This window comes from Aricia agestis, chromosome 10, assembly GCF_905147365.1.
Source record: "Aricia agestis chromosome 10, ilAriAges1.1, whole genome shotgun sequence".
Taxonomy (NCBI): domain Eukaryota; kingdom Metazoa; phylum Arthropoda; class Insecta; order Lepidoptera; family Lycaenidae; genus Aricia; species Aricia agestis.
The window spans coordinates 16114184-16125618 of record NC_056415.1 but is presented as its reverse complement, the minus strand read 5'-3'; the positions used below and the strand labels follow the sequence as shown (position 1 = coordinate 16125618).

The 11435-nt window shown below is 38.6% G+C and overlaps 1 protein-coding gene across 1 annotated transcript; it reads left to right on the top strand.

Annotated features, from left to right (window-relative positions):
- Positions 1 to 319: 319 nt before the first annotated feature.
- LOC121731231 (cytochrome P450 4C1-like) lies at positions 320 to 8802 on the top strand. Its single transcript, XM_042120587.1, has 8 exons — positions 320 to 391; positions 1575 to 1763; positions 3723 to 3916; positions 4709 to 4763; positions 5409 to 5604; positions 6404 to 6555; positions 7232 to 7417; positions 8636 to 8802. Exons 2-8 carry the CDS (start codon positions 1655 to 1657, stop codon positions 8800 to 8802), a joined length of 1059 nt encoding a protein of 352 aa, XP_041976521.1. The 5' UTR covers positions 320 to 391; positions 1575 to 1654.
- Positions 8803 to 11435: the final 2633 nt, after the last annotated feature.

The following is an 11435-nucleotide window of genomic DNA, read 5'->3' as shown; positions in this document are numbered from 1 at the left end:
TATTGGCTATTGGGCAAAGCTAAAGTTGTGTAATGCATTATGCAGCTAAGTTGTGTAACGCTAAATAAGCTTTAAAAGGTATAAAAAAGTTTAATTTAAAAAAAATCATATTATGTGCACACTACACGGCTGTTTTGGGTATTTTGATTTAAGGGGTACCAGGGTTTTAAAAAGCTTTAGACACCAATTTTATTGACACCGTGCGCTATAAACTGAAGTCCACGCGGCCGACGTCGCGGGCAACAGCTAGTAAAATAATAATTATGCTTTTATGTTCCAGCGTTAACAGATGCTACAGACGCCGCCGAAGTCTTCAAACATTGTTTAGACAAGGATAACATTTACAAGTTTTTACAACCTATTTCTGGCCAAGCAAGTGTGTTTAATACAGGTAAATACGTGTGGCACCCGGGGAATGTCGCGGTAAACCTATTGCATAGAATATTTTATCAACTTATGCATACGTTCGCATACGTCTAGTCTCACGCACGCAAACACCGTGCCAAACTCTGGCAACAGTCGGAGTGGGGGTTGTAGATTTTTTACGTTACGGATTTTTTTGATTCGGTCGCCGCGCTCAAAGTCTACAGATATATTCCGCGAAATAAACCTCAACCTTTAAGTAACTGAGTGAGTGTACGCATAGGCATGCGTACAGCACCTCCCTCCTCTCCCACTCTGCCTATGCTTACACTCGCATGCAAGAACCTGCAAACACCACCACCACAAAAGCAATAATGTTGGCAAATCCGTGCAAGGCCCCTCACCACCATACGGGTTGAAAAACTCGTCGCGGGTTTCGCCCCAACACCGGAGCATCCTCAGGATGTGGACTCTACGAACAACGTCCGTCGATTGCCGCCACCGGCCAAATCATCGCCTTTTATACCCTATCGAGCCCCGCTACTACTACTATCCCCACTACCCTTCTCGAAGGAAGGTCTTCGCGGAGACCAATCATTAATCGAAGGGGACCCTATTACTAAGACTTCGTTGACTTGTCCGACTGTCTGTCTCACGTCTGTCTGTCTCCAGGCTGTAACTCCAAAACTTTCACAGATTGTGTATATCTATTGCCGCCATAACAATAAATACTAAAAACAAAATAAAATCAATATTTAAGGGGAGCTCCCATACAAAAAACGTGATTTTTTGGCTTTTTTTTCCTCTATATCAATAATGGCAACAGGTAGGTACTTGAATTTTTCACAAAATCCTTAGTTATATGTGTACTTTATTATTTTATAATAATGTTAAAATAAAATAAAAAATTAACAGCAAATTAGCAGCCACCCTTAATTTTTTATTTTATTATTAATTTTTTTGTATGGACAAAAACACAATTTTTGGCCTAATTTTGCTACCATAATGGTACGGAACCCTTCGTGCGCGAGTCTGACTCGCACTTGGCTGATTTTATCTTATATTACGTCGTGAAGACGACAACATCAATCAATTTATTTAAGTCGCTTGAAAAACCAGCAGTAACAAGCACTTTAAAAGACAAGGTTATAGCTAAAATGATCAAGCCAAAAGGTTTCCAGAAACAAATTTTAGATTTACATTATTTGCAGAGTATGCCGTGGGTAAAGTTCGTAGGCAGGTATTCTTGCCGTCCTACACTCCGGAGAAGTTGTCCATCTACACTGACTCCATGTGGCGACAGAGTGTCTGGCTGACGGAGACTCTCGCACCGTATGTTGGCAAAGGACCCTTCCGCATTGAACATATCTTAGGAGGGTTCTGTTTTGACAATATTATTGGTAAGTACTGCAAGATTTGAGGCCTCTGTTATTACTACCTACCTATATAATCGCTATTCAATGGCGTTGTTATACTCACTGGCGATAGACGGAACACAAGCTGCAGTCGAGACTCAGGAACGACTGGTCCAGAGCAGTCGCGTTGAAGTTTGCACTGACCGCTCGAGAACTGCTCGAGCGGTCCGTGTATTGCGAACATGAATTTAGTATGAGAACTGCAGATCGCCGTGCGGCGACCGCATTTTGTAATCGGTTTCGACTGCAAGATGCGGTCCGTCTATGGCCGGCCTTAGGGTTGATTCAGACCGCAACGCAACGCGTATTTCTAATACGGCCTTTACACTCGCGCTTCGTCCCTCGCCTCGTGGCTCGCCTCGTCCCTCGTGCGAGGCTCGTGTTGATCGATGGTTAATAAGTTGCCTGTTTACACTCGCGTGCCGAGTTCAGTCGTCTTTGAGCTAGCAACAATGGAGGACGTCGAAGTTTTAGCAGCAACAAGTTTGTGGGCTTATCGCACTCGCGTGCGACGCGAGGTCCTTTGACTCGTGCCCCAAAAACCGCTCCGGACGTGAGCGCCGCAAGGGACGAGACGAGGGACGAGGCGAGCCACGAGCATCTGTTCACAGTCGCACCTCGCCCCTCGCCTCGTCCGTTGCCTCGCGACTCGTACGCGAATGTAAATGGGCTATAAATTTATATGGATTTGACAGATTCGCAAGACGTCTCATACGGCCTTTACACTCGCGCTTCGTCCCTCGCCTCGTCCCTCGTGCGAGGCTCGTATTGATCGATGGTTAATAAGTTGCCTGTTTACACTCGCGTGCCAAGTTCAGTCGTCTTTGAGCTAGCAACAATGGAGGACGTCGAAGTTTTAGCAGCAACAAAAACTTGTATAAGCCCAGTACGCACAAACGTGCGTACTGGGCTTATACTGCTACGTCACTAATTTAAATAAAAGGAAGCTAACTTTTTGGCTGTTCTTGTGGCATTTATGTTTAGGGTCCCAAATTATTCGTTCTTTTTGAAATAGTTCTATGAACTTAAATGTTTCGTCTTGCGACCAATCCATTATACGATGCGTTTTTGTTTTTGCGTATTTAAAACTAAACATAACCTGCGTGGCACGATGTAGAAGCCAGAATAAAGCGGGAGGGCAAATGTGAGACATTGTGCGAATGAAAAACCCACTCGCGTGCGACGCGAGGTCCTTTGACTCGTGCCCCAAAAACCGCTCCGAACGCGAGCGCCGCGAGGGACGAGGCGAGCCACGAGCGTCTGTTCACCATACTATTTTCCGGCTTAAATCTCTTCCGAACAATTTTCAAATTCAAAATTGCAGACATTGATAAATTTGACAGATAAGTGAAATAAAAGATACGAAAAACCATTTACATAAAAGAGACTATTTTTAAACGTCGAATCGTATCGCTGTCTCTTTCTTCGCCTGAGTTATGACAAAAATTCGATTTTTCCAGATTGTTCGAAAAAATAATTGAAAATGTAAATAATCGAGGTATTTATTGCAATCAAGACATGTGGTAAGAGATTCCATGTGTTTTGTTTACTTTCGAGTCATAATTGGTACATTTTCGAAACACGCACGACGTCATTTTCAATTTATTTAGGTAAGACAAGACGCGGCACGTTCGTGACTGTGCTCGATGCAGACTAAACAACAGACGACCCAATTGGGCCGTATTTGAAGCTTCACAACGCGTGCGGTAGTAACATATCTGGTTTGAGTATTTCATCATTGGCTATCACGTAATTATTGAAATCTGTCAAATCCATACAAATTTATGACGCGCCGCACCTCGTCGCGTTGCGGTCTGAATTGACCCTTAGTTGTATACGTACGTCAAACCACCATAATATTATTATGTTTCATATCTCTTTTCCCGGTTTCTGGCGTCAGTGAGTGAGTCAGCGTCAGATTATGAATTATCCTCTTTTAAACAGGAGCAGCAGACATCGAAGAATTAAGAGACGAATATAGCTCGGTGCAGATGTGTTTCAACTACGTGTCGTGCCTTCGACTGGTAGTCCAGAGGTGGACCAGCCTGTGGATGCAGACAGACTTGCTGCACAGGCTGTCCAGCAACCACAGAGAAATGGACAAGCTGTTGGCTTCACTACATACATACGTGTATAGGGTAAATAAATCTCTTGTTACTTGTATTTCAAAAACTTATTCAAATTCTTTTAAAAAAGATAGATTTTTACGTAGGTATTTAAAAACCGTAGAGCGAAAAAAGTATACGAAACGAACAGCTGGAAATAGGCAAATGGCGGATCTACGTAATTTGGAAAAGTTATTTCAAATCCAGACGATAGATCACGATTCAAATTGACCCGACCATACAACGTAGACTGCATGCCTATGAAGAAATTTCTCCGATGATACAACCAGTGATCAACCACGTATTGAAAGATAATAATAATATAATTAAGTAAATAATGCAAAGCAGCTGTGTAATTGTTTATGTATAAAAGGGTGAAGCCAAACGAGCGTAATTTTTGACTTGTGAGTCGCAGAATTTCGGTCGCGTAAATATCTTTTCATACAAATCATGACTCACAAAACTGCGCTCGTGTGAATCAAACAAGACTTTTGTATGAAACTGAATGCAGTAGAATTTCTGCCAGCCGAAATTCTGCGACTCACAACTCACAAATTACGCTCGTTTGGCTTCACCCTTTAGGGTGGGTTGCACCAGAGGCGTGGTTATAGTGACAGTTACAGACAAGGCTTTAAATGAACGTGGGCGGGGGCGCTGTTGGTGAAGAAGAACTGTCAAAAACACTGACATAGTAAGTAGTACGCAGTACTTACTACCTCAGTGGTTTGCTTTGTGTTTTTAAGAATAATATTTCTAGAATGCCTACATTAAAAATATTTTTTATACAATATGAGGAGAATAAGAGAATATATTTCTTTGTTGCAGGCACAAGAAATGAGAAGAAACAAATTGGCAAACTTCACTTCACAACAAACGAAAAGTAAGATGAAATGATAACTGCTTTAATGAAGAATGACTTAAGACCTACTTAACATTAAACTATTATTAGGGAATATTACGCGAATGTCGGAGCAGAGGGCCCTACTAGATTAGCACATACAGCACCTAAGTTGTCCGACCGAAATCCGACATGTAGCCGAATCATAGCAAACGTTGTCAAACGTCAAACTAAACTTTTAGGTTGGGTTGCACCAGAGGCGTGGTTAAAGTTAAAGTTATGGTCAAAGTTATGGTTATAGTTAAGGCTAATTTAACTTTAAGCTTAACTTTGACCACAGATTTTGACAGGAGACGTCGCTGGTCCGACAAGGCTTTATAAAAACGTGGGCGGGGCGCTGCTGGTAAAGGAGAACTGTCAAAAATGGCGTTTTTGTATGATGACAGCGTTAGTTACTTTTTTTATTTAAAGCCTTGTCGAGCTCTATGATTATAGTTAAATATGGCGTCTTTATGGCGTCCATTTTTAAGATTTGACATTTTGCATTGTAGTTTAAGTTATAGTTAAAGTTACAGTTTTAGTTAAAGTAAGTTGGTGCAACCCACCCTTAGTTTACTGTCTATGCTGGTGCTGTCTCTCGCGTAAAAACCTTGCAGTAATGTATCCTATTATTTCTATGTTTCACAGATAATGTTGCCGGAGATAACGAAAAATTAAAACCTGGCTTGTTTGATAATTTGATTAACAGTAAATTGAGTAAAAAGGAGATTTCTGAGGAAATAGCGATCATGTTCGCCGCATCGGACGAGTGTGGCTTAGCCATTTTCTTTACTTTGAAGCTTCTAGCTATGTATCCGTCCGTACAAGACAAAGCATTCGAAGAGTGAGTATTTATACTATAATATTGATAATACTATATAGGTACTGGTTCTTGGTAGATGTTTAACAATAATAAAACACTATGTTCTTGCACTATTTCCACCGTATATGTTTTAAATTGGTCCAAAACAAAGAGAAAATAATTTAAAGCAAAAAAAGAAAACAATTCTAGTTTTACGCTGCATTTTTTTTTAACTGTACAACTCGGGCGAGTTAACTTGACACCTGGCTTAAATTTTACCCCTCCCTCGCTTCCCCGCGCAGCACCCCGCTCTCGTCGTACGCGTCCAGTAGCGTTAGCATAATATCTGTTACCGTTACACGTGTGTTATTGAGTTTGCGTTTCGGAGTTATTTGTTAGTAGTTAATGGTTATTGTTTTTGGATTTTTGTTGAGTTTTGTTGTGTTATTTGTTAGTTGTTACGTTTGAACGTTAAATTTGTTAAGTTTTTGTTATTCGTATTAACGTTTGAACATTGCCGTGCGTCTGTGGTATGAATTAGCTACTCACGGAATATATTAATATGAAGCTAGATACAAATTATCGGACGCATCCATAAACCTCGTATTCCTGCTGGGGAACCCTTGGGCGAGTCCAACTCGTACTTGGTTAATACTGTGGTTAGTGTAGCCCTATAAAAATAACTAGTTACGGTAACGTAATTTTTTTTTTGAAATAACTTAAAATAAAAAAACTTTTTTTGCACTCAGTACTTAAGAGAAACGTCAATTGAACCAGGTGTCATGTTAATTCGCCCGAGTTGTAAGTACATAAATTGTATATTAATTAAACATTTATTTAGGCTACAAAATGTTTTCGGCGATTCAGACCGATCATTTGTGAAAGAGGACTTGACGAGGACGCCCTACCTGGATATGGTTATAAAGGAATCGCTGCGGATTTTCTCAATCGTACCTTTCGTTTTACGGAAAGCGCATACTGATACAAAACTACGTGAGTAAACTGCATATTTTAAAGTATTCTAAAACATTATCAGCGTGAGCGAAGCGAGCCCTAGTATATCCCACAACCTGTACATTTTGTGGTACACTTTACGGAAAAACTATCACGCCTATTGATTTGTGCTTTAATATAGTAATTTTTATTTATATGTAGATGTGTTGCCATCAGTCAGTTATGGTGTAAAAACGCGAGCCCTCACGAAGCTCGGCTTTTAGCTAGTCTGCTTATTACCATGAAGTTAAAAAAGTTTGCAATTAAATAATTATACACTTTCCTTGCACTTATTCCACTTTATTTTAAGATATTTATTACAAAATTGTGAAATACACGACCGGTTTCGAAAAAATCGGAATAAGTGCAAGGAAAGTGTATACTTATTTAATTGAAGATGAATTTCCACCAAGAAGTGACAGTACATTCAATATCATATCTAAAAAAGTTTGCGTCATGATTCACGAATTATTGTCCGATACAAAAGTTGAAAAAAAAGTTTGTTTTAAAAAAGTTCACAGGGAACTCTGGAGATATACAAGGTGTAATAAAACTAAGTAATAATGCTTTAGGATGTGTACGAGTCCCATAAATTGAGTTAAACGTTGAACGCGTTCGCCTATATTAATATGTACTTAGTGCCGAAATAAGAAGGCTGTATTTATATTTTAATCAGCATCCGGGAGAGTGATACCAGCTGGAGCGGGCATCGGTATAGCAATATACAGCGTGCTCCGGGATCCGAAGTACTGGGGTCCTGATGCAGATCACTTCGACCCGGAGCGGTTCCTGCCGGAGCGACTGGCGACTGTTCCGGATATTGCCTATAAACCCTTCAGCTATGGACCGCGGAGTTGCCCCGGTGAGTGAGAAGAATATGAGTTAGAGAATAGACTAGAGATGGACATATATATTACTGGATTGGATTGGATACTTACTTCTAAGTTTTGGACCATAATAACAATGTTTTTTAAACTGCGGTCCAAGAAAATCACTCCTCTAACGGCCGTTCCCAATATTTGATCTATCTCTGATTTTGCCCTACTAGAGATAGGAATATCTCACAATTGACATAAAATATATGTCTCTAATGTTTATGTGAGCTATTCCTATCTCTAGTAGGGCAAAACCAGAGTTAGATCAAATATTGGGAACGGCCGTAAGGCTACTTACAGACGAATGGCACTTGTTGACGGTACGCGTCGACGCGCGCGACGCGACGGCAAAAACAGTTCCGTACGTCTGTAAGAAGCCTAAACTAAAGCTAAGGTTCATATAATATTTTTATAATATAATAAGTACTTATATAATACTAGCTGTCCCGGCAAACGTTTCTTTGCCATATAAAGTAGGTATTTCACCCGTATTATTTTATTGAAGTGACTAAATACGTGTCACCATGGCAACGTCCATCGCTATCCCGTCGCACAAACAATGGTCGCCGTCAGTCTCGAGTTGTAATAATTTACTATTTATAATTCAACAAATGCACTTATCAATATAAAAAGAACCCAGTAGCCGATTTTCAGACCCACTGAATATGCATATAAAATCCGTTTCGGAGAAGTACGCTATCTAACATTGTGACACGAGAATTTTATATATTAGATAAACCTAAAACCTTCCCTCAAAAATCAATCAAGGGGAGTGTTTTTTTTAGGTATAAACCTTCTCTGATCTTCCATAAATATTTTAAGACAAAATTTAGCCAAATCGATTCAGCTGTCCTCGACGAGTCTAAAATAAAATTTAAAATTAATTTTTTACTTAAATATAGATTTTTAAAAATTTGGATCTTATAGTAATGTCACAGTATAGCAATATGACATCTAATATTGCTATACTGTGTAATGTGGTCCATTAGCATGAGACAATAACATATCATATTTTGTATTTAACATATTGTGACTCTTTTCATATTTTCTGCCACATCGATATCTGTTCGACTTTTGGTTCGACTTAAATATACTTACGTGTACTAACAACAACTGTCAATAATATAATAAGTAAGTATAACACAAAAACAATGTATCTAATGTATTTATTAACGTTAATATTAATTTATAGTTGCCTCTTTCAGGTTACAAGTTCGCACAGAACATAATCAAAATAGGTCTGTGCTCGATACTGCGGAAGTATAAGGTGGTGGGCACACCGGCGGCCGGCCCCGTGCCTTGTATAGCTACCAAGTACGAAATTGCCCAGAGGCCCGTTGATGATCATATCGAGCTTGTCAGTAGAAGCTAAACTGATGCAGATTGCAGACTACCTAGTGTATCTAGACTTATGTACTTGTGTAACTTATTAATAATAATAATATTATAATAGATGACCCGCTAAATTCGTATTTTCTACTGTAAAACCTTCCCTGGACTTCGACGAATATTTCAAGACTAAAATTAGCAAAATTGGTTCAGTACTTCAGTCGTTCTCGAATTTTAGTGAGACTTAAAAAAGGCGAGGCGAGGTCTTATCCCAATTCAAAACTGAGTCTTATTGACTTAGACTGTGAGGTCGTGGATAGATTAAATAAAAGAAATTTACTTTTATATTGCGCTTTATTTAGGTTAAGCGCATTCGGTAAGGCACGTCTATACTCCGAGGAGTAAAGGAGAGAAGCAGTGTTGCCGTTTTATATTTTAGAAAAATGCTAACTTTTCGCCCGAAAAATGCTAGAAAATGCTAAATACAGTTTAAAAAGTGCTAAATAAAATGCAAATTTGATTTAAAGTATTTATTAATTAAAAAACAATATATGTATCTACTATTTTGAAAAATACCTGAAGGTAAAGTATTAATACCTCAAAAATCTAAATCTTAGTCATTTATTTCGAAGTATATTTGCAGGTCATCAACTTGTTCGTCTTGTTCTTGTTGTGACGTTGATGGGCCACTGTCATCAGTCGCTGCATGCTCTTTAATACCTTTAATATGTTTCAGTACGTCGTCAGGAATATTATAAGAATTGCAACATTTGCCTGATCTTCGGAGTCCATATCTGACATACATAATTGAGTTAAGTGTCGTCAACGACATCCGATTCCTCAGTTTAGTTTTCACTACATTCATTTGACTAAACACTCTCTCCACTTTTGCATTGGAGTGTGGAAGACAAAGGATAGACATGACATGTGTCTGTCGACTGTCACTGACCGAACCGCGAACGAACGTTTGAACAAAACAATAAACATAAACAATTAACAATCGACTATTGAGATTGCCCAAGGGCCAAGCCTCGACACCTAACGGGTATTCGGGCGACATGTGTTGACCACTTGGTGACTTGCGTCCATCCGGATTCCGGGCTTCAGCGACCCACGCCGACTTTCTCCATAGTTGTAATTTTTGTGTAAATTAAATCAATGTGCCTAGGTATTAAAATCTGAACGATGGTGGGTCGGGTCAGGAATTCCCCATTTTTAAAGTGTTGCCCTAGACAATGTTGAAAAAATGCTAAAATAATGCAAAATGCTAAGTTCAAAATTAACATGCTAAATGAGGTGAAAATATGCCAAATTTAGCATTAAAAATGCCAAAACGGCAACACTGGAGAGAAGTGTAAAGACTAAAGCCTGCAGGGTGAACAAAAAACGTTCCCATGCCAAATGTGAACCTGACCATTTAAACTAAAAGCAGCCCATAATAAATTATAGTTTTATGGCTTTGGTAACATTGTGTACCCTTGTTTTAAGAATTATTAGTCGTTTATTATACTTCACACAATTTCTTGACAGCAATGTTAACATGTGGCATGTGAGACTCAAATGGTACTTCACTTTCTCAGAACCTAAATCTTTCAATACGATATCAAAAGACAGGAATTTTTGTATTCGAATTTAAGTAAATTCGACAAAAACAATAACCTTACACACAACCAAAGACCAAGCGTGTACGCATCGCAATAAGATTAATTATTCTAGCTTAGCATAAAATTGTAGTTTATAGAAAAGACTCTATTTTTCATGTTTTTTTTTAATCTCTTTCTAAATAAATATTAAGAAAAAAGATTGTTCGGTTCAGACCTTTTTAAACTAGATTCATTAACAATTTATTAAAATAAAATGTAAGTTATTATTGTTAATAAGTACTTAAGTACTTATATTTCGATGACAAAGAGTTTTGACGGAGGTGAGTTTGTAAATTAATTACAGCGAAAGTATTATTTTTTATTAAAATGTTTACTTATGGCTTAAATCCTTTTAAATATTGTGCTCTATATTTCATATTTTTTTTACATTTCATTATTATATTGGAACTAGGTAAATCGGGTGTCAAGAAATAACAAAATGGGGTTTTACCTCGCCTTGAGTATACTTATTTGTAACTAGATGACACCCGAACTCCGTTGCGCGATATTTTTATTTTACATTTTCCGCGATAAAAAGTATCCTATGTCCTTTCCAGTAGTGCTAGCACGGCGACCAGCGGAAATGCGAAAGTATGGACAAACTGTGGAAATAAAGCTAAGGTGCCGTTCCGATCTTTTTTCGTTCCGAAAAATTCAATTAAAATGCCACTTTATGACACACTATAGTATATGTCATAATGTAGGATATTATTTGAATTTTTAGAACTATTTTTAGAACTATAGTCTGTCATAAAGTGGCTTTTTAATTGAATTATTCCGAACTAAAAAAGATCGGAACGGCACCTTAAGTTTATCTCCACAGTTTCTGACTATATAGTCTGTCGTAAAGTGGCATTTTAATTGAATTTTTCGGAACGAAAAAAGATCGGAACGGCACCTTAGGTTTATTTCCACAGTTTGTCCATACTTTCGCATTTCCGCTGGTCGCCCTGCTAGCACTACTGGTACTCAAAGTGTGTCCATACTCCATACCAAATAGCAAAATCGGTTTATCGGTTAGGACGTGAAGAGG

Excerpts from the sequence above, each read along its gene's own strand:
- LOC121731231 (XM_042120587.1), top strand. The coding sequence starts at position 1,655 with ATGTGGCGACAGAGTGTCTGGCTGACGGAGACTCTCGCACCGTATGTT. Across the intron at positions 3,917-4,708 it reads TACATACATACGTGTATAGG|GCACAAGAAATGAGAAGAAA; the intron begins GTAAATAAATCT and ends TCTTTGTTGCAG. Across the intron at positions 5,605-6,403 it reads CAAGACAAAGCATTCGAAGA|GCTACAAAATGTTTTCGGCG; the intron begins GTGAGTATTTAT and ends ACATTTATTTAG.